Source organism: Cetorhinus maximus, chromosome 8 (genome assembly GCF_964194155.1).
Source record: "Cetorhinus maximus chromosome 8, sCetMax3.hap1.1, whole genome shotgun sequence".
NCBI classification, from domain to species: Eukaryota; Metazoa; Chordata; class Chondrichthyes; order Lamniformes; family Cetorhinidae; genus Cetorhinus; species Cetorhinus maximus.
The window spans coordinates 61,662,672-61,686,505 of NC_135886.1; the positions used below are offsets into that span (position 1 = coordinate 61,662,672).

The 23,834-nt window shown below is 48.2% G+C and overlaps 1 protein-coding gene across 1 annotated transcript in view; it reads right to left on the reverse strand.

The window, feature by feature from the left end:
- The window catches only part of LOC144683663 (glycine receptor subunit alpha-4-like), a 145,311-nt gene that overhangs the window by 53,564 nt on the left and 67,913 nt on the right, over positions 1 to 23,834 (reverse strand). Inside the window, exons 3-4 of the mRNA XM_078546916.1 lie at positions 4,870 to 4,905; positions 2,625 to 2,642 (exon numbers count right to left, since the gene is read on the reverse strand). Coding sequence (XP_078403042.1) covers positions 2,625 to 2,642; positions 4,870 to 4,905 — 54 coding nt within the window. The remainder of the gene's footprint in view (positions 1 to 2,624; positions 2,643 to 4,869; positions 4,906 to 23,834) is intronic.

Here is a 23,834-nt window from a genome sequence, read left to right on the forward strand (position 1 = left end):
TCTTCGGTCTGTCTGTAAGCATCACCCAGACCTCCCTGTCGCTTGCCATTTTAACACTCCACCCTGCTCTCTTGCCCACATGTCTGTCCTTGGCTTGCTGCATTGTTCCAGTGAAGCTCAACGCAAACTGGAGGAACAGCACCTCATCTTCCGACTAGGCACTTTACAGCCTTCCGGACTGAATATTAAGTTCAACAATTTTAGATCTTGAACTCCCTCCTCCATCTCCACCCCCTTTCCATTTCTTCCCCCTCCTTTTTGTTTTTTCCAATAATTTATATAAATTTTGCTTTTCCCACCTATTTCCATTATTTTTAAATATATTCGACCCATCATTTATCTATACCTTTTATGCCCTTTTAGTCTTATTTCACCCCACCCCCACTAGAGCTATCTGTACCTTGCTTGTCCTGCTATCCACTCTTAATTAGCACATTCTTTTAGATAATATCACCACCATCAACACCTCTTTGTCCTTTTGTCTGTGACATCTTTTGGTTATCTCCACCAATCACTGCTTGCTTGTCCCAGCAACCACACCGCCCCCCCTTCTCAGCCCCCCTCCCCCCCTTAAACCAGCTTATATTTCACCCCTCTCCTATTTTTACTTAGTTCTGTTGAAGGGTCATGAGGACTCAAAACGTCAACTGTGCTCTCCTCCGCCGATGCTGCCAGACCTGCTGAGTTTTTCCAGGTATTTCTGTTTCTGTTCTTGTTTTGGATTTCCAGTATCCGCAGTTTTTTGTTTTTATCACTGTAGATTAGGCCCCACTTGATCTATCCAAACATTGGAAGTGCTATGTCAACACTCCAATTGTATGTCCCACCACAGTTTAAATGGGAACATGAGCGTTGTTGTAATTCCACTCCACTTGACAGAAGATTCTTAAGTGGTGTTAATAGCCAGGACAGAGACATAGCTCTTCAGCCACACCTATCCAGAGGCATGAGAGAGGAACATGGAGCAGGATGTTGATTTTGTTATGTTGTCAACTTGCTGCTTATAGATTTTTTTTTTTTTTTTTGTAAAAATATACTTTATTCATAAAATATCTTCAATCACATTCAAAACCATTTCAAAAACAACATTACAAGGGTACAATCCAGGTTAAACTTTTACAAAATGTATCACCAGGTGCATCAGTACAAACAATATTACAATCATTTACAGCCTTTCATTTTGATCTGTACAGCCCGAGGGGCTCTAAACAGTTCCCAGTCTCTCGGTGCGCTGTGGTAGAAAGGTCTTAGACAGCGACCCTTCCCCATTGCGCCTTTGCGGCAGCTGCCCCAAGCTTTAGTGCGTCCCTCAGCACGTAGTCCTGGACTTTGGATTGTGCCAGTCCGCAACAATCGGTCGGGGACAACTCTTTGTGCTGGAAGACCAACAAGTTTCGGGCAGACCAAAGCGCCTCTTTCACCGAGTTGATGATCCTCCAGCTGCAGTTGATGTTTGTCTCGGTGTGTGTCCCTGGGAACAGCCCGTAGAGCACAGAGTCCTGTGTCACAGAACTGCTCGGGATGAACCTCGACAGCAACCACTGCATCTCTCTCCAGACTTTCTTTGCAAAGGCACAATCCACAAGGAGGTGAACAACGGTCTCTTCCCCACCACAGCCACCTCGAGGGCAACGTGCAGAGGGGGTGAGACTCCTGGCGTGTAGGAAGGATCTGACGGGGAGGGCCTTTCTCACCACCAGCCAAGCTACGTCTTGGTGCTTGTTGGAAAGTTCTGGCGATGAGGCATTCTGCCAAATGACTTTGACAGTCTGCTCGGGGAACCATCCCACAGGGTCCACCCTCTCCTTTTCCCTCAGGGCCTCTAGGACGTTACGTGCTGACCACTGCCTGATGGACTTGTGGTCAAAGGTGTTTTTCTGCATAAATTTTTCCACCAGGGACAGGTGGTACGGCACGGTCCAACTACTTGGAGCGTTCCGCGGCAGCGTGGCCAGACCCATCCTTCGCAACACCGGGGACAGGTAGAACCTCAGCACGTAGTGACACTTGGTGTTTGCGTACTGAGGGTCTACGCACCGCTTGATGCAGCCACACACAAAGGTGGCCATCAGTATGAGGGCGATGTTGGGCACGTTTTTTCCCCCTTTATCTAGAGGCTTGTACATCGCGTCCCTGCAGACACGATCCATTTTCGACCTCCAGATAAAGCGGAAGATGGCTCGAGTGATCGCCATCGCGCAGGAGTGTGGAATGGGCCAGACCTGCGCCACGTACAGCAACAGCGAGAGTACCTCACACCTGATGACCAGGTTCTTACCCGCAATGGAGAGGGAGCGTCGCTCCCACATGCCCAGTTTCCTTTTCACCATAGCCACTCGCTCCTTCCAGTTTCTAACGCATGCCCCGGTCCCTCCGAACCATATCCCCAGCACCTTCAGGCCGTCAGCCCTGACAGTGAAGGGGACAAAGGATCGGTCAGCCCAGTTCCCAAAGAACATGGCCTCGCTCTTCCCACGATTTACCTTGGCTCCCGAGGCCAGTTCGAACTGGTCGCAGATGTGCATCAGTCTGCGCACCGACAGCGGATCCGAGCAGAAGACGGCGACGTCGTCCATGTACAGGGAGGCTTTTACCTGAGTGCCTCCACTGCCTGGGATCGTCACTCCTCTTATGCCCGGATCCTTCCTGATGGACTCGGCAAAGGGTTCTATGCAGCACACGAAAAGGACAGGCGAGAGAGGACAGCCCTGCCTGACTCCAGATTTAATCGGAAAGCTATCTGTTTCCCACCCATTGATTGAGACTGCGCTACTGATGTTAGTGTAGAGCAGTTGGATCCAATTTCGAATTCCCTCCCCAAAGCCCATTTTGGAGAGCACATCCCCCATGTAGGTGTGCGATATTCTGTCAAAGGCCTTCTCCTGATCCAAGCTGATGAGGCAGGTATCCACACCCCTGTCCTGTACATAGGCAATCGTATCCCTGAGCAGCGCCAGGCTGTCAGAGATCTTCCTGCCCGGCACAGAGCAGGTCTGGTCAGGGTGAATCACCAATTCCAGAGCGGATTTGACCCGGTTGGCGATGACCTTGGACAGAATCTTATAGTCCACATTCAACAGTGAAATGGGTCGCCAATTTCTAATTTCCTCCCTTTCCCCCTTGTGCTTGTAGATGAGGGTGATGATGCCTTTCCTCATGGATTCTGACATACTACCGGCCAGGAGCATACTCTCGTACACTCCTAGCAGGTCTGGGCCGATCACGTCCCACAGAGCCGAATACAACTCCGCCGGCAAGCCGTCGCTTCCGGGGGTTTTACTCTTCTCGAAGGACTCGAGGGCCTTAGTCAGTTCGTCAGGAGTTAGCGGTTTGTCTAGGCTCTCCCGCGTACTGTGGTCTAAGACCTCCGTGATAGAGGACAGGAAGGACTGGGAGGCCGTGCTGTCCGTGGGCTTCACGTCATACAGTCCGGCATAAAAGGATTTGCTGATCCTCAGAATGTCGGACCGGGATGACTTTACTGAGCCGTCTTCTTCCTTCAGGCTGCTGATCACAGAGCGCTCTCTGTGTACCTTTTGGAAGAAGAAACGTGAGCACGTCTCATCCTGCTCCACGGAGCGGACTCTGGAACGGAAGATGATCTTGGAGGCCTCCGAGGCAAAGTGCGAGGCTTGCTGGCCCTTCACCTCTTGGAGCTCCTCCTTGACATCGACCCCCATCGACTGCAGCCGGAGCAGATTCTGCATCTTTTCCTGGAGTCGGGACATTTCCCTCTGTTCCTTTCTAGCTTTCTGGGTGCCTTTGCGGATGAAAAACCTCTTGATGCTTCCCTTGATCACTTCCCACCAGTGTGTCAGGGACTCAAAGAGGGGTTTCACGGTTCTCCAACCTTTGTAATCCCTCTTGAGCTCCTCAATGTTCTCTGGGGTCAGCAGTTGCACATTTAGCTTCCATGCCCCCCTGCCCACCCTCAGGTCCTTCTCCAAGTGGCAGTCCGCCAGTAGGAGGCAGTGGTCAGAGAAGAACACCGGCTTGACCTCGGTGGATCTGACAGTGAATGCACGGGACACAAACAGGAAGTCTATCCTGGAACGAATGGACCCGTCTGGCCGCGACCAGGTGTATCTACGCTGCGCTCCGTCTGCAGGGTTGCTGAAGACGTCGTGCAGCTTGGCATCCTTAACTGTTTCCATCAGGGATCTGGACGTAGCGTCCAATCTGCTTCCGGCCCTGCCGGATCGTCCAGCCGCATCAATGATGCAGTTGAAGTCCCCGCCCAGAATGACCGGCCTGGAGGTCGCCAGCAGCAGTGGGAGCTGCTGAAAAACCTCCAGCCGCTCAGCCCCTTGTGCCGGGCCATACACGTTAATTAACCGGAGTGGAGCGTTCTTGTACATTACGTCTGCTACGAGGAGTCGCCCGCCCACCACCTCCTTGACCTCGGAGACGGTGAAGTTGCCTCCCCGCAGCAGAATACCCAGGCCGGAGGAACGAGAGTCGTTTCCGCCCGACCAGATCGATGGCCCGTGGGACCACCATCGTGACCATTGCCTGTAGGAGCTGAGGTGCGGTATCGCACACTCCTGCAGAAACAACAGGTCAGCTTTGACCTTGGCTAGGTAGTCCAAGGTCGCAACACATCGCGTAGTAGATTTAATGCTACGCACATTTATGGATACAATCTTTAAACCCATTTTAAAGCATTTATTCTCCTACCAAACCCACTGTCTCTGAGAGTCCCAGACCTTTAGTCTGCTCCTTCATACCCGTAGTGAGCTCAAATTCCTTCACTTTGGATGGGCTGAGGTAGATCTCCTTGGCCGTGTTCTGCTCCAGTGGCATCTGGAGGTTCACGTGGAGAGCGGGTTTTGAGATGACCTTTGCTGGAGAAGCTTCTCCAAAACTCACCCCCTCTGGGGTGTTGCTGTTCCCGGCTTCCTGGAGCTGGGGTGCGATGATTGCCTCTCTGCTCCCAGATTTCAGGGGCTGTGGTGCACTGGCCTCCTCAGGTTGCAGGCAAAGTTGGGGTGCGCTGGTCTCCTTGTTGTCTCCAATTTTCTGGAGCTCGGGTGTCTCGTCCTCCAACGCCCTGGAGCTTTGCCGCCTCTTCTGTCGGTGCCGCTCTGGCACTTCATCATCCGAAGAGCTGCTGCCCTTGTCATCCGTGTCGGATGGGAGACGCCTCTTGCCGCTTCTCTGGGAAACGCCTTTGCTTCTTCTTCGCTCCCTCTTACTTTTCTTGTTCTTCACCGTCCGCCACTCCCCCTGCTGCTTTTCCACTGCTGCCTCCTCCTCAACTTGCTGCTTATAGATGGCGTCAATGAAAATGTCCCAAATCACTGTGGATCAACAGTCATGTGGCTTTGTCTGGGACAGACTCCTATGTCACTACATCAAGGTCATACTAAATGCCTGTGATTTCTTACTGGTGCATGTGCAGAGGCACCATGATTAGCAAAGGGTTAGTGACTTTGGCCTTGGCAATAGAGAATTATAGAATCTTATAGCACAGGGGGGCTGAACGGCCTACTTCTGCTCTGAATTTGTACATTTGTATGCATGTTCATTTGTCCATATATGTGTTTTATGTTCTAGAAGGAGACTATTCAGTCCACAGTGTGTATGCAGGCTCTTTGACAGACAAGTCCAATTATTTCCGTCCCCATAGCCCTGCAAATGTCTCTCTTCTCGGATTCCGGTCGTTCTCTTTTGAAAGTTATTATTGAACCTACGTTCACTGTTCTTTCAAGCAATACATAATAACTCACTGTGTAAAAAAAATCTCATCTTGTCTCTGATTTTTTTCACAAATTATCTTATAATTCATCTTCTGATCATAAGAGTTTAACAGCATAAGAAATAGGAGCAGGAGTAGACCAGTCATCCACTTGAGGCTGCTCCATCATTCAATACAATCATGGCTGATTTTCTGCCTCAGCTCCATTTTCCTGCCCGCTTCCCATATCCCTTGATTCTGAGAGACCAACAATCTGCCCATCCCAGCCTTAAATATAATCAATGATGGAGTATCCACAACCCTCTGAGGTAGAGAATTCCAAAGATTCACAACCCTTTGAGTGAAATTTCTCCTCATCTCAGTCTTAAATGATCAGCCACTTATCCTGAGACTCGGTCCCGTGTTCTAGATTCCCCACCCAGGGGTTACAATCTCTTAGTGTCTACCCTGTCAAGCCCATTCAGGATTTTATGTTTCAATAAGATCATCTCTCATTCTTCGAAACTCCAGAGATTATAGGCCCAGTTTACTCAGTTCTAATCAGAAGACAACCTTCTCATCCCAGCAACCAATCTAGTGAACCATCACTGTACTGCTTCCAGTGCAAATATATCCTTCCATCCATACAGAGACCAAAACTGTACACAATATTCTAGATGTGGTCTCAGCCTATACAATTGTAACAAGATTTATATATTCCTGTACTCCAATCCCCTTGTAATAAAGGCCAACATGCTATTTACTTTCCTAATTATTGCTGTGCTAGCATGCTAACCTTCTGTGTTCCATGTGTGAACACACACAAGCCTCTATGAACATCAATATTTACAAGCTACACACCTTTTAAAAATGTTCTGTTTTTCTACCCTTATGACCAAAGCGAATAATCTCACATTTTCTGACGTTATATTCCAAACACCACCTTGTTGCCCATCCAGTTAACGTGTTTATATCTCTTTGCAACTTCTCACAGCTTACATTTTTACCTATCATCAGCAAACGTTGATACATTACTCTTGGTGTCCTTGTCTTAGTCATTAATATAGATTGTAAATAGCTGGTTCCCAACACCGATCCTTGTATCACTCCACTAGTCACAGCTTGCCAACTTGAAAATGGCCCATTTATCCCCACTCTTTGCTTTCTGTTGATGAACTGACCTTCCATCCATGTTAATATATTATCCCAAACTCCAAAGCCCTATTTTGCCTATTAACCTTTTGTGTGGCATGATATCGAAGGCCTTTTGGAAATCCATGTATACTGCATCTACTGGTTCCCCTTTATCTACCCGAGTAGTTACATCCTCAAAACTGGAATAAACTTGTCAAACATGATGACGTTCGCTGATGATTGCACAATGTTCAGCACCATTCGCGACTCCTCAGATATTGAAAAAGTCCATGTCCAAATGCAGCAAGACCTGGACAATATCCAGGCTTGGGCTGACAAGTGGCAAGTAACATTTGTGCCACACAAGTGTCAGGCAATGACCATCTCCAACAAGAGAGAATCCAACCATCGCTCCTTGATGTTCAATGGCATTACCATCACTGAGTCCCCCACTATCAATACCCTGGGGGTTACCATTGACCAGAAATTGAACTGGACTAACCACATAAACACTATGGCTACAAGAGCAGGTCAGGAGCTACGAATTGTGCGATGGGTAATTCACCTCCTGACTTCCCAAAACCTGTTCACCATCTACAAGGCCCAAGTCAGGAGTGTGATGGAATACTCCCTGCTTGCTGGATGAGTGTAGTTCCCACAACACTCAAGAAGCTTGACACCATCCAGGACAAAGCAGCCCACTTGATTGGCACCACATTCACAAGTATTCACTCCCTCCACCACCAACGCACAGTAGCAGCAGTGTGCAACATCTACAAGATGCACTGCAGGAATTCACCAAGGCTCCTTAGGCAGCACCTTTCAAACCCACGACTACTACCATTTAGAAGGACAAGGGCAGCAGACACATGGGAACACCACCACCTGGAAGTTCCCCTCCAAGTCACTCACCATCCTGACTTGGAAATATATCGCTGTTCCTTCACTGTCGCTGGGTCAAAACTCTGGAACTCCCTTCCTAAAAGCACTGTGGGTGTACCTACACCACAGAGACTGCAGCTGTTCAAGAAGGCAGCTCACCACCACCTTATGGCAACTAGGGATGCGCAATAAATGCCGGCCTAGCCAGCGAAGCTCATATCCCTTGAATGAATAAAAAAAAATCTCCCTTCCGTAAAACCATATTTGACTTTACCTGATCATGTCATGGTTTTCTAACTGCATTGTTAAGAATACCTTAATAACAGATTCCAGCACTTTCCTGAAGACTGATATCAGGCTAACAAACTGCTGGGGTCATTCCAGAATCTAGGAACTTTTGGAAAATTATAACCAGTACATCCACTATCTCTGCTGCTTTCTCTTTTGGAACCCTGGGATGTAGACGATCAGTTCCTGGGGATTGGTTGGATTAAAATTCTTTAAGTTTCTCCAATATTTTTTCTCTGTTGATATTACTTACCTTAATGTCCTCAATCTTATTAGCCCCTAGGTTACCCTTCATTTTTCAATGCAACTTATGTCTTCTACTGTAAAGACAGGCACCAAAATATTTGTTCAATGCTTCTGCCATTTCTTCATTCCCCGTGATCATTTCTCCTGTCTCTGCCTGTCGGAACCAATGCTCACTTTAGCTACTCTCTTCCTTTTATGTACTTGTAAAATCTCTTACAATCTGTTTATTATATTCCTGACTAGTTTACTCTCATATTTTAGTTTTTTCCGCTTATCAATTTTGGTCACCCTTTGCTGTTTCCTAAAACACTCTCAACCCTTAGGTTTACCACTATTCTTTGCAATATTATTACGCTTCTTCTTTTAATCTAATTGTATCCTTAACTTCCCTAGTGTGACAGTTTTTGTCTTTTAATCAAATGCATTTTTGTAGAACATTTTGAATTAATCTTTAAATTATTCCCACTGTTTATGTATTGCCATACCTCTTAGTCTATTTACCTAATCAACCTTAGTCAGTTCTCCCCTCATGCTTTTCTTAAGTTTAAGATTCATAATTGGGACAGGAGTACATAATTTTCAAGGTTAATATGGAATTCAATTGTATTATGATCCCCTTTTCCAAGTGGATCTTTGACTATGAGATTACTAATTAGCCCTGCCTCCTGAACAATACTAGATCTAAAATAACTTTATCACTAGTTGGTTCCAGGAAACTGTCATGAAAGCGTTCTACAAACTTATCTTCCTGACTACCTTTTGCCAATTTCATTAGTTTAATCTAGGGACAAGATATTTCACTGAGCGGGCAGGCGCGCGCCTGATCCGCTCGAGTGTAAAATGACGTGCGATGACGTCAGGTGAGCATCACAACGTCATCGTGCACACGTGCGATATTTCAGTCGGCGGGCGCGTATGGGAGTTGGCAGCATGCCTGCCTACAATTAGAAGGCCGATTAAGGCCATTAAAAATGTAATTGAATTAAATTTTTCGCTGCCCATCAAACCATACAATTGGCGGGCAGGCCATGGGCGGGATGAGGTTTTGATCTGTCATTAAAATATAAAAAAAAGTTCATAATAATTTCTAATTTGTCCCTGCTCATGAGGAGACATGTACTTTTAATATTTTAAAAATCATTATTTTTAATTTTCAAAACTCTTCATCTCCCTGAGGCAGCCCCCATGCGCGTACGTGAACTTGCGCTCTCACTGCTCCCACCCCACCGCCCCCCCCACTCAGGCAGCGCTGAGCTCTGAAGTACTGAAGCATGCGTTTCATGCTGGGGGGGCCTTAATTGGCCCGCCAGCGTGAAATCGCAGTCTGGCCTCAATCGTGGGCAATGGTCGGCTTCCCAACTGCTCCCGCCCGCCCCCACCAAGCCCACCTGACAAGAGAAATATCCTGGCCTATATAAAGATTAAGCTCCCCCATAACTATTACTTTGCTTTTGTTGCAAACTCTAATTATTTTTGTTTAACGCTCTGGTTAATGGTATAACTATTGTTAAGGGGTGTAGAAACTACTCCCACCAGCATTTTCTGACCTTTGTTATTCTTAATCTCCACTTCCCATCGACCCTATCAGTGGGAATAGAGTAGTTTAGGAGAAACGTTTTAAGATTTCCATTAAATCGCCCATAGTCCTTCTCTGCTTTCAGGAGAAATATCCCAGTTTCTCCAGTCTCTACCAATCATTAAACTTCCTCAACCCTGGTATCATTCCAGGAAATCTTCTCTGCACCCTCTCTATGGCCTTGCTATCCATGCTAAAGCATAATGCAGAGATTTGAACAAAATACTCCAGCAGAGGCTTAACTTCCTTGCTTTTGTACCTCAATTTCTCTAAGGATTCCATATACTTAGAAGACAACCCCTCCCAACTTCCCCTGATACTTTGAAAGATTTGTGTACATACAACCACAGGTCCCTCTGTTCCTAGACTCCCTTTAAAATTGTACTGTTTAGTCGATATCATTACCCCTTATTCTTTCTACCAAAATGCCATTTTACAATTCTCTTTATTCAATTTTATGCCCAAGTTCAGGTCATTAAAAATGTCAAAGAGAGCAGCAGTCTCAACATCAACCCCTGGGGAACACCACTGTATACCTCCCTCCAGTCTGAAGAACAACAGTTCACCACTACTCTCTGCTTCTGTCCCTTAACCAATTTCATATTCATGCTGCCACACTGTCCCTTTAATTCCTGAGTCTCAATTTTGCCAACAAGCCTATTATCAATCTTATTTAAAGTACATTTTAACAACGTCTATCATATGACCCTCATCAATCCTCCATCGTTTGTGTAGCACTACCACCATGCTAAATGAGACAGATCAAAAAAGATCTAGCAGCTCTATACTGGGCCTCTACTAGGTACTGTGTATTATCAGCAGCAGCAGAATAGTATTCCACCAATATCTGTAACCTCATGACCTAGGATATCCCTCACTCCCATTACCATCAAGCCAGTGGATCAAGCCTGGTTCAACGAGTTTTGTAGAACAGTATGATGGAAGCAATATTAGACATACTTAAAAATAATATAACAACCTGGCGAAGCTACCACAGAACTATTGCATGCTAAACATAGAAGTATCATGCAATAGAGAGAGCTAAGCAATCCTACAACCAATGGACCAGATCACAGCTCTGAGTTCTGCCCCGCTTAGCCATGATGGTGGTAGACAATGGAGGAGAGCGGGCTATAAAGAGAGAGATTTCAGTGAAGAGAGTGGGGTGTAAAGAGCAAGACTTCAGTGAGGAGAACGGGGTATAGCGAGACACTTCAGTGAAGAGAGCAGGGTATACTGAGTGAGATTTCAGCGAGGAGAATGGGATATAAAGAGAGAGACTTCAGTGAGGAGAGCGGGGTATAAAGAGAGAGAATACAGTGAGGAGAGCGAGGTATAAAGAGAGAGACTTTAGTGAGGAGAGTGGGCTATTGTAGCAACTAGAATTATAGTTTTATTTACAGTGTAATGCAATTTTAAGAATAATACTTGTTAGGAAAGATCACATGATCTGTAGTAACCAATAGGAGAGCAGCGTGGGCTACCTCTACTCAGTGTAGAGATAGGGTTGAAGTTGAAAGCACACTTAGTTGCTGCTGAGTGTACTCTAAATAAACTTAATGTTTCCACTTAGTAAGTTGTCTGCAGATCAACATTATTACCAATAGTACAACTCACCCACCCTACAACAAACTGGTGATGAGGATAAAACAGGATTGAACAGAAGAAATCAAGTTAAGAAGAAATCAACACTTCACCTCGCCCAGTGATTGTAAGCAGCAAGCTCCGTTAGAATTGAAGAAGTTATCCCCTCGGAAAATGCCACAATTTGGGAGAATTGATCCTTGTGAACCAGCCATAGACAATTGGTCTCAATACATAGAACACCTCTTGTTCTTTTTTCAAGTGAATGAGATTACGGGTGAAGAGAAGAGGCAAGCGATCCTCTTGAGTACTTGTGGGAGCAAAACCTAAGGTTTAATTCAAAGTTTGATGGTACCCAGTGCCTCAGATTTGAAGAATTTCGATGAATTGGTGGACCTCGTGGGGGGTCACTTTGAACCTAAGCTCTCAGTCAAGATGCAGAGGTTCAAATTTAATTTGCAAAATAGAGCCCCAGGTGAGATAACTGCATGCTATGTGGCAAATATGAAGCAGCTAATGGAACATTGTGAGTCTGGTATGGCTCTGAATGATATGTTCAGAGATCGTTTAGTATGTGGTGTAAAAGAACACACTATTCAGAAAAGATTATTGTCCAAAGTGAATTTGGATTTCAAGAAGGCATTAGAGATAGCACTGGCCATGGAAAGTGCTGTAAGAGATTCACAAACAACACAGGATGCACAAAATGTCCTCCACATTGGGTGGGAAACCTCAAGCAAAAGTGGCGCGAAAAATTGAGATTCTGCCGAGAAGCAGGAAACAGCCCCCGTTAGCCGCGGGATAAAGAAAAATAACTTAGCAGCGACATCAAAGTATAATTTTAATAGAGGTGGAAACAATCAGTCTTTAAACGGTTGGCAGTTTAAAAAAATCGACTGCTACTATTGTCACAGAAATGGACATATAATGAGGCAGTGCAAGGAAAGATTCAAGCAGGCTTGTAAATAAAAGAAGTCCAATGTGTCATGAAGAGATACTAGTGTGCATAATGTTGTTGGAAATTATTTTTTAAAATAGTATCCTAGTGGGGCTCTGTGTCTAGGTGTGTGTCTGTGGTGTGTCTTAATTGGGTTAAAGCCAGCTAGTCTGGGTGCTTTGATGTACAGTAGTTTTGAGATGTTAATTGGGTGAACAGTAAGGAGAACAGTAAGTAAAGTGTTAATTTGCATTTGTTGAATAGACCATTCAAGACTCCGGGTAAAATCTTGCACCTAGCCAGAAGAAGCTAAACAATGTGGTTATTCTTTCAGCTTGCTTACAAAATTGGTGCTATGGAAAGGGTTTTATTGTTAGAAGAGATGAAATTCAAAAGACCTAGTGATACAATGGAAAATTTACATTCAAAGGGAAAGCTAGCTATATAAAGAAAGGAGTTTGTGTGTGTAAGGTAGAGGCATGATGGTGGTAGCAGATGAAGGGCCAAGTCTCCTGGGGCGAAACTGGTTAAAGGAGATTAAGTTAGAATGGTCTGAAATTTTCCAGTTGCGAGAAGTGGGCTACCAGAGCTACTTAAAAAGCATGCCACCGTCTTCAAGGGTGAACTGTGGAAAATCAAGGGCCTGCAGCCCAAGATTTATGTGGATCTGGAAGCAACCTCTCGCTTCATGAGGGCGAGACCGGTGCCATATGCCCTGCTAGAGAAAATCGACATTGAGCTAAACAGACTAGAGAAACTGGGCATTATACAACCTGTTCAGTTCTCAGAAAGGGCAGCACCCATAGTCCCTGTCCTTAAACCCAACCAAAGCATCCGAATTTGTGGAGACTACAAACTGACAGTTAATAAAGTAACTAAGCTAGACAGGCACCCCATTCCAAAAATTGAAGATCTGTATGCCAAGCTGGCAGGAGGGACAATGTACACAAAGCTTGACATGAGTCATGCTTATTAACAACTAGAGTTGGATAATGCCTCCCGGGAATTTATCACAATTAATACCCACAAAGGGTTGTACCAATATACATGATTGCCTTTCGGTGTCACCTCAGCTTGTGCCATCTTTCAGAGAACAGTGGAAAGCCTACAGCAGGGACTGCCCCAGGATGTGGTCTATTTAGAAGATGTATTGGTGACAGGATTCACTGAAAAAGAGCATTTGGCAAACTTAGAAGAAGTTTTAAAACGTCTCTTGCAAGCTGGAGTGTGTTTAAAAAAAAAGTGCATGTTCTAAGTGAGGGAGGTGATCTATTTGGGTTACTGGGTAGATTCGCAGGGCCTCTACCCGGCTGAGGAGAAAGTGAGAGCCATAAGAGAGGCACCTGCGCCAAGGAATGCCTCAGAGCTCAAATCATTCCTAGGAATGATCAACTATTATGAGTGGTTCTTACTCAATTTGTTTACAGTGCTGGCTCCCCTGCATTCTCTACTCAAAAAGAACCAGTGTTGGTCTTGGGAGGCGCCCCAGAAAGAAGCTTTCATAGAGGTGAAACAATTGTTGCACTTGTCCAAGCTATTAGTGCATTAGTACCAGACGAAAGAATTGGTGCGGTTTTATGATGCATCTGCCTATGGAGTGGGAGCAGTGCTCTCTCATCAGATGGACGACAGCATGGAACGGTCAATAGGTTACGTATCAAGAACGCTTACCACAGCGGAAAAGGGATACTCACAGATATAAAAAGAAAGCCTGTCCAACATCTTTGGTGTCAAGAAATTTCACCAGTATGTACACGGCTGCTATTTTACAATCGTTTCAGGCTCGGATTGTTTAGTGAGGACAAGGCTATATCACCCATAGCCTCAGCAAGAATACAACAATGGGCTTTAATTCTGGCAGCATACAAAGACACTTTCGTACACAGGTCTGGTAATCAAATCACAAACGCTGATGCTCTCAGTCGTTTGTCTTTACAAGAAAATGATGAGCACGTCCCAGTTCCACAGGAACTTGTTTTACTGTTAAATTTCTTAGATTCCTCGCTGGTATGTGCTCGACAGATCAGAGACTGGACAAGTTGGGACCCAATCCTATCTCAGGTACGAGAACAAATGCTACAGTGTTGGTCACAGGAGTCCGTATCTGATGAATTGAAACTGTACTTCAACAGAAGACATGAAATAACCAGCCAGGATAGCATCTTATAGTGGGGAGCATGAGTGATAGTTCCTCCGAAGGGGAAGGAGCCTCTTTTAGTTGAACTACACAGTGCCCATCCAGGAATTTCCCGAATGAAGACCATAGCGGGCAGCTGTTGATGGATGGTGAAATAGAAGGCAGAAATCTTTGCTTGGCGTCCGAGCGTGCCAACGCCAACATGCACTTTGGTTGGCGGGCATGCACCAGATTCGGCAGCATGCCCAACTACAATTAAAAGGCCTGTTAAGGCCATTGTATAATAAATTAACCTAAATTTTTCGCCAAGAAGCCTTTGCTTTTTGGGAACCTCATCCAGGGCGAGATGAGGTTTTCAAAAGCAAATAAAAATAAAAGTTTTAAAATTGAATTAATAACATGTCCCTGCTCATGTTACATGAGGTCATGTGTTTTATTACATTTTTATTTTCTTTATTTTCCTTTTTTAACAGTGCTTCATCTCTTTCAGGCAGCTCTGTGCCTCAGGGAGATTATGCAGCGCTCACTCGTGTGCATGCACAAAGTTCACGCTCGATCTGCTCAGCCCCCTCCCCTGCCACACAGGCAGCGCTCAGTGCTACCACTTGCGCTTCATGCTGGGTGGGCCTTAATTGGCCCGCCAGCATGAAATTGCGGTCCGGTCCCGATTGCGGGCGGCGGGGGTCGGCTTCCCAACCGCCCCTGCCCGCCCCCACCGAGCCCACCTGCCAAGGGCAAAATTCTGCCCAGAGAGTATGGTAAAGCATTGAGGGCAATGTCAGCAACTGCAAATGTTGCTCCCATTACACCCATGGGAGTGGCCAGGTAAACCCTGGGTGCGGCCACACATTGATTACTTTGGATCTTTCCTAGGGACATTGGCGATGCCCATTCAAAATGGTTGGACATATATGAGGTGAAGTCACCGATGTTGGGCGCTACAATTGAGGAACAATATCAAAGTTTTGCCATTCATGGACTACTAGAAGTAGTAATTTCCGATAACGGCACGGCATGTATGAGTGCTGAGTTTCAACGATTTATCAGTCTCAATGGTATAACTCATGTAAAAACTGCACCGTACCACCCTTCCTCAAACGGACTGGCTGAAAGGGCGGTTCAAGCGTTCAAGACAGGCATGAAAACGCTAACTGACAATTCCTTAACAACAAACTAGCACACTTTCTTTTTTCATTCCAGGACTACCCCTCACACAACAGGTGTCACACCTGCGGAGTTATTGTTGAAACACTGTCTCAGGACAAGATTGAGATTAATAATGCTGAATTTAGAGGGGAAGGTGGAAAGGAGTCAGGGAAGCCAGAAAACCAGACATGACTGGCATAGTCACAAGAGGAAATTTACCGTGGGAGAGTTGGTATACGTGAAAAACTTTGGGGAAGGACCAAAGTGGTTACCGGGTGGAATAAGTGCACTGACTGGACCTGTATCTTACCACGTGGAGGTGGAAGGTCAGGTCGGATCATCCGTAAACATGTGGGTCATTTAAGGAAGAGAGAGACAAATCACCAAGGTTTGGTTGCACCAGTCATCATGACCAGGTCTGCATTTCCTGTTGAGGATACTCAACCCAGGACAGACATGTCTGATGTTCCTGTAAGAGTGGAGGATACAGAACTGCAAATGCCACTGAAGCACCTGATGTTCAGGGAACTCCAGAAAAGGAGGTTTCCGACAAAGCATCTGAAGTTGTGGAGATGCGACGTTCCACAGGTATCAGGAAACCATCTGAAAGACTGAACTTGTAAACTCCTGACCCAGTGTGAATATTATGTTGTCTTGAAAAATATGTGCTTGTTAATATATGTATAGCTGAGTTAAAGGGGTGGGGGGGGGGAATGTAGTAATTATGGTTTTATTTAGTGTGTAATGCAACTTTAAGAATAATACTTGTTAGGAAAGATTACATGATCTGTAGCAATCAATAGGAGAGTAGCAGAGGCTACCTCTAGTCAGTGTAGAGACAGAGTTGGAGTTGAAAGCACAAGTGTAGTTGCTGCTGTGTATATTGTAAAAAAACTTAATGTTTCCATAAAGAGTTGTCTGCAGATCAACTCTATTAATAATAGTACAGCTCAGCCATCCTACAACAGGTATAAAAAGAGAGGCTTTGGTGAGGAGGGTGGGATATAAAAGAAGAGACTCCAGTGTGGAGAGCTGGGTATAAAGGGAGGGACATCAGTGAGGAGAGTGGGGTATAAAGAGAGAGAATATAGTGAGGAGAGTGGCGTATCAAGGGGGACACTTTAGTGAGGAGAGTGGGGTATAAACAGAGAGACTTCAGTGAGGAGAGTAGGGTATAAAGAGAGAGACTTCAGTGAGGAGAGTAGGGTATAAAGGGAGAGACTTCAGTGAGGAGAATGGGGTATACAGAGAGAGACTTCAGTGAGGAGAATGGGGTATAAAGAGAGAGACTTCAGTGAGGAGAATGGGGTATAAAGAGAGACTTCAGTGAGGAGAGCAGGGTATAAAGAGAGAGGCTTCAGTGAGGAGAATGGAGTATAAAGAGAGAGACTTCAGTGAGGAGAATGGGGTATAAAGAGAGAGACTTCAGTGAGGAGAGCGGGTTGTGAGTGGAGAGGCAGTTGGGAATGTGAAAACAGCGCGAGTGGAGAGGCAGTCAGCAGTGGAAATTCAGAGTGGGTGAGGACCCGGAGGCAGGAATCACCACCCGGTGGTTACGGCCCAGGGTGGCGCAGCAGGGCCAATAGCGAGATCGCGAGGCCATCACTGCTCTTTATGAATCCCAGGGAGAGAGGTCCTGTGGGAAGGAGAAGAGAGGACTGTAGAAGTACGTGTGTCTGTTTGTCCTAGGCCCACACAGCGGAGCCTGATCTCCAGTCATCTTGGACCCCCTTGCTGCTGGACCAAGGCCTTGCTCTATCAAGCCTGTGTGGTAGCAGGTGTGCAGTGGCCACCCCACATTAAAAGAACTCACACACAGGCATCGTCCACCTCTTTAAATGAAGTCTGGGACCTGGAACATAAGGACCCTCATGTACAACCTCAACAGTGACAGACACCCAGGAGTTCAGATGTTTTGACATTGACAACGCTGCCCTAAGTGAGAGCTGGTGGGAAGGGGAAGGCCAGCTCAAGGAACAAGATGGCGGTCACCCCTTCTTCTAGAAAGGTAAACCAGTAGAAGATGGCTGCCTCCACAGGGTTGACTTTGCCATTAAAAACCAACTAGTTGGCCGCCTCAGAGACACCCCTTGCAGGGTAAACGAGTGCCTCATGTCCCTTCGGCTCACCCTAGCCCAGAACCAATGCACTACAGTCTTCAGCGCATACAGCCCAGCACTGGATACTCCAGACGGATCCAGAGAGGAATTTTACTCCAGCCTCGAACAATCCCTGGCCCAAGTCCCAGCGGGCGATAAGCTGACCCTCCTTGACAATTTCAAAAACAGAGTTTGGAAGGACACAGACCTATGGGGAGATGTAATTGGCAAAGGGGGGTAGGGAAATCCAACACCAACGGTACCCTGCTCCTGACAAAATGCCTAGAACACGGCCTTGTCATAACCAACACCTTCCATCAGGGAGACAAGTACAAGGCCTCATGGCAACCCTCGCTCCAAGCACTGGCACCTGCTCGACTACGTCATTGTCCAAGCGAGGGACTACAAGGACATATGTTTCACCCACGCCATAACAGGAGCTGACAACTGCTGGACGGACCACCATCTAATTCACTCTGTCATCAACATCAGTGTAACCCCAAAGCAGCGATGGCAATGCTGCAGAAAAATCAACACTGAGGCACTGAAGAATTCTGATAAGAGAGCCCTATTCAGCCAGCGTCTCATTGCCCACCTGGCCACTCCCAGTGACACAGAGACGCTGAGTGTCCACAGGGCCTGGTCTGCCCTCAAGGCCTCTATAATCAGCACCTGTGAAGAGATGCTTGGTCAATCAACCAGGAAACATCAATACTGGTTTGATGAGGACGATCAGGAGATCCAGGAGCTAATAAGCCACAAGTGCAAGGCGTTTCTGAACCTGAAATAGCAACCCAACTCGAGAGCAAGAAAGCAGCTCTACAGACGGCTGAAGGCTGAGGGCCAGCAGAAAACCCGTGACCTAGCGAGCAGATGGAGAAAGAGCAGGAGACCCAACAGTGAGCCGACGACCACGACATGCGAGGTTTTTTCAGCATAGGCAAGACCACCCATGGTCCAAGCACCCAAGGCCCCACTCCACTGCTGGCCAAGAACGGAGAGGTGCTCATCAAGGACAAAGAGGCAGTCAGCGCCTGCTGGAAGGAACACTTCGAGGATTTTCTTAACAAAGACTCTGGGTGGAATTTTTCCAAATTTCCACTAAGTGTGGTAATGGGTGGGTAAAACAGCGGGCTGCCCACCGATGGCAATTGCAGGTTTTCACGCCGTATCATCCTGAGCCTGCCTCATTATTTATGCATTCCCGGGAAACACACCATTTCCATGGCAGGCGGCTCCTCATTAGCCCGCCCACCATCACCCCACTGTTGCATCACGCTGGACGCCATGTTTAAAGGCCAGCTGCAAGCACAGAGCCCATTGCTTCCAGCTCACCACTGCTGCCTGGGAGACATGGCCCTCAAAGGCAAGAAGACTGCAGCCTCGCAGTTTAATGACGGGTCCCTCAAGCGACTGCTAGATGCTGTGGAGGCCCATCCGGCTGTCCTGTACCCCCACTCTGGCCGCAGGATGGGCGGCAATGTGACCAACCTGGCTTGGGAGGCGGTGGCAGCAGTGGTCTGTGCTAATGCCCTTCAGAACAGGACGCCAAGCAGTGCCACAAAAGGATGAATGATCTCCTCCATTCCGCCAGGGTAAGTCACTCTTTTCCTCACTCTCAACTCACACACTCACAAACCCATCACACATCCACAGGGCCCTCACTCACGGCCAGTTCAAGGGATATCACCATTTACTCTCTCACACTCACCTTCGTTGTCCTCAGCCCGTCCATGGGACCACTCACCACCCACACAGGCCAGGTACGTTTATCACCTGGCCCAACAGGTATCCTGCTTACACTTTCTCCATCTCTATCCATGCAGGACAAGCTGGCACACAATGGGAGAAAGAGGTCACAGGCTGGTGGTGGAATCCCCAAAACCAAGGTCATCGCGGACTTTGAAAATAGAACCATCCAGCTGGCCGGTGATGACCGGGACCGGTCCTGGGCTGACGGTGAGGCCGGCGCTGTTCCACCAAGTGAGGACCCAACAGTGCAACATCCATCAGACAAACATGCTGCGAGTGATGTGTCCTCTTTCACAGGCCACTGCCATGCACTAATTATCTCTCCTTGCTTTCACAGTCACATCTGCCAAATAGCCGACAGAGTCCATGACCCAGGGCATCCAAACAAGCCCCGAAGAAACCTCTGAAGAGGAATCTGAAGGCACCCTCCCTGAAGTCCTGTCACAGCGCTCACCCACACCCTCCAACAGCGCAGAGACACACACCTCAGTGGGACCTAGCTGTAGGTTAGGATCACAATCTGGTGAGCACATCGCACTGTGTGATCCACAGCAGGCGGAGGTAGGGACTTCCCAGGTGTCTGGCACTCGAAGGACTGCTGGAGGCCAGAAATTCACTCAGTCCGAGTCAGATGATGAGCCTTTGGACTCAGTCATGTCACAGTTGCTGGAGCTGCAAAGGCAAGCTCGGGAGCATCAGGAAGGGATGTCCACTGCACTCCTCAGATTGCAAGGCACAATGGAGGAGTCAGTCCACCTTCGGCCTGAGGTGATAGCGTCGGCATGCCAACGCACCGAGGCCAACACTAGTAGGATGGTGGCCACCATGGAGACCTTGGTCCAGGACTTCACTCCTGCACTGCTGCAGGGGCTCAACTCCATTGCTAATGCCATACTTGGCCTCCAACAGTACGTACGCGAGAGGGGTGTCGGGCAGCTCGATCTCGCTCCAGCTATCCCTGCCCCTTAAGGAGTCAGCCCGGGGCCCCCTGGCGCCTATAGGGAGGAGGATCTGCAGGTGCACATTCCGGGCCCATCCATCCAGGTGACTCCGAGAGTGTCCGGCCCATCCGACTCCCCTCTTCCTGTGACCTCAGCAGCTCCAGCCCCACAGGCTGAGGAGGGAGCCACAGCCACACAGCAGGACCCCGAAAGCAGGCTGGGGCCCTCCATGTCTCCGCCCTCCAGAGGACGCCAGCCAAAGTTATCACAGACAGGGTGTCACAGTCAGCAGGCTGCCTCCACCTCCGCTGTGGATGTCATGGGCAGGCGTCACAGAGTTCCGTCATTCTCTCTGTGCGTTCTCAGCACCTTTAAGGTGGGTGGCCCCTATCTCTTCCGTACCTGTGGCCGGTGATGCTGTGCTCCTGAAGGGGTCAGGTGCTGAAGGCTGACAAGGGATCTGGTGCATTTAAAGTTTCTTGGCTGCATCTTTATGATATGACCCTGATCATGGAGCGCAAGTGAGCTGCCCTCAGCCAGACAGGAGTCAAACATTCACAGAGGCTATGTGAAGATTTATGTAGTGTCTTCACTGCAGGTCGTCACTATCTTCCTGGAATTGAGCGTCTATTAGGGCCTCCACTGTGTCTCCATGACAGAAGTATTATCGCAGAGGGTATGTGCGCTGCCAAAGGCCAGACTGGAGTCAAACATTCACAGTTACAATGTTCACAGATGCAATGTGAGGATCTATGGTGCTTCCTCACTGCATGTCGTCATCATCCTCCACAAATCTGGCAGCTATGAGGGCCTCCTGAGTGCGCCTGCCTTGTCTAGCAGTGCGAGGGCCTCATCGCCTTCGAGGGACTCTTCACGTTCATCATTGTTGATGTCCTCCTCATGAGAGGAGACCTCCAGCTCTTCCATCTCCTCCTCAGCCAGCTCCTCTCTCCATTACAGCGCCAGATTGTAAAGGGTACAGCAGATGACGACAATGTGTGACACCCTCTGTGGACTGTATTGCAGGGCTCCACCAGACTGGTCCAGGTACCGGAACCTCATCTTCAGCGTCCCGATGGTCTGCTCCCCCAAGTGAGCTGCTGCATGAGCCTCATTATAGTGTCGCTCTGCTGCAGTCTGAGGCCGCCACACAGGTGTCATCAGCCACGGCCTCTGTGGGTAGCCCTTGTCCCTGAGGAGCCAACCCTGTAGCCTCTGTGGACCCTGGAAGATGCAAGGGATCTGAGATCTTCTGAGAATGTAGGACTCGTGGACATTCCCTGGGAACTGTGTGCAGACCTGCAGGATGCATTTGTGGTGGTCACACAGCAGCTGAATATTTTGTGAATGGGAGCCCTTGTGGTTGACATAGTTGACCACTTGTTGCCATGGAGATCTGAATGCCATGTAAATGCTGTTGATGGCACCCTGCACCTGTGGGAAACCTGAGATCTGGGCAAATCACAGCGCTCTTGCATCCTGGCTGTCCTGGTCTTGGGTGAAATGTACAAAGTTGTGTATCCTCGCAAAGATGTCATCCATGACCTCATGGATGTATTTGTGGGTGGAGGATTGTGATATTCCACAGGGGTCACCCGTGGAGCCCTGAAAGGAGCCACTGGCTAGAAATTGAGCACCGTGGTCACTTTCACGGCCACTGGCAGTGGATGCCCTCCATGTCCCTGTGGCGCCAAATCCTGCAGCAGGTGGCAGATGTGACCGACCAGTTCTCTAGACATGCGCAGCCTTCAGTGACACTGGTTCTTGTTCATCTGTAGGAATGAAAGGTGGCATCTATAGACCCTGGGTCCAGCTAGGTGCTGACCATTGACAGCTCGCTGTGGTTTTTCAGCGGTGTGTGAGGAAGCCCGAACCGCCCCTTCTTCCTGAGGCAGCTGCTCCTCTCTGTGCCCAGCTAGGCACATCCGTCACTCTCTTCTCCCTCATCTCCACTCTCTTTCGGCTGTGAGGCATACAGCTAGTTCACCAGGCTTCATGCTCCTGATATACTCCTCCTGCAGGATGAAAGAGAGACACGTGGGTTAGCTTGGGTGTACTAAGAACCTCTCATGGCTAAGTCCCAGAGAGTGCTGGCCACCACTTGGATGGCCAGTGTTTAGTGCGCTGCATGGCTGCCTGAAACCCCAGCGACCTCCGCCTCACTCCACCCAACTGATTGGCGGCAGCTTTGCCCACTGGACTGCATGCTGTGCTCTCAGCTCAGGCACAGGCATTCTCCTAACCCACACTGCAAGGCTGCACTGTTAGCTTGAACTATGGGGGAGACTGGTCCAAACCGGGATACTGACATTGCAAGGGGCTGTGAGCACCTCCACCAGTGACTGCTCCATGGCCAGCTTTAGCAAGGAGAATGTACAATGTGTGCAGTCATCCAACTGTTCTGCAGTCCACGAAAATGTTCATTAGTTTTAGCCGTCTGTGCCTGAGGGGTGAAAAGCTTTGGAGCATTTGGTGCCACTTTCATCCCTCTCGATTGCTTGAGTGGGCAGATAAGCAAGAGGCCCAACTCCAAAAATGTCATTACGGCTGCACCTGAACTGTCTCAGCTGCGGAGGAATGGTCACTTTATACAACGTTTCCCTAATGCGTGGCTGCTTCCCTTCACCTCACAACCCCGCACATGCTAATGCACTACCCTCAACTGCAGGACAGCTCTTGCCCCCCCGGCAAACTTGTCTCAACCGCAGCGTAGCCCTTGACCCCTCCCCACAACCTCACCCCAACCACAGTGCAGCCCTTGACCCCTTCCCACAACCTCACCCCAACCACAGTGCAGCCCTTGACCCCTCCCCACAACCTTGCCCCAACCACAGCGTAGCCCTTGACCCCTCCCCACAACCTCGCCCCAACCACAGCGTAGCCCTTGACCCCTCCCCACAACCTCGCCCCAACCACTATGCAGCCCTTGCCCCAGCACCGCACTGTCAGCCAACTGGAAAAATGTGGCCTGTCTGTGCCCTCGCCTGAATGCGAGGTTCCCCAAGCTTGTGGTCAAACAGGCAACTATCACAAACGCTGTGCAACATTACTGTGCACTCACCTCCGACTTACCCTCAAAGTGTAGCTCATCAGCTGCATGCCTTATAAATGCTTTTGTGACATACGTCGGTGTGATGCTCAGATGATCCAGCGGGGGCAACGATTCCGGCGAGCTGGGCTGATAATGATATGCAGATGTATTACAATGAAATTCCCGACGTCTGGCGGTGGGACATGTGGCCCACCATTGACAGGCGGAGCAGACGGTTGCAATCTTGTGTTCACAGTGGCGTGAAACCGATTTTTGGCCTTCCCGCCATATTGTCTGCTCATGCCTGACACCTGCTGCCAGTGGGCAGGGAAAATTCTGCCCTGTGGGCCCTGACAATATTCCAGCAATAGTACTGAAGACTTGTGCTCCAGAACTTGCTGCGC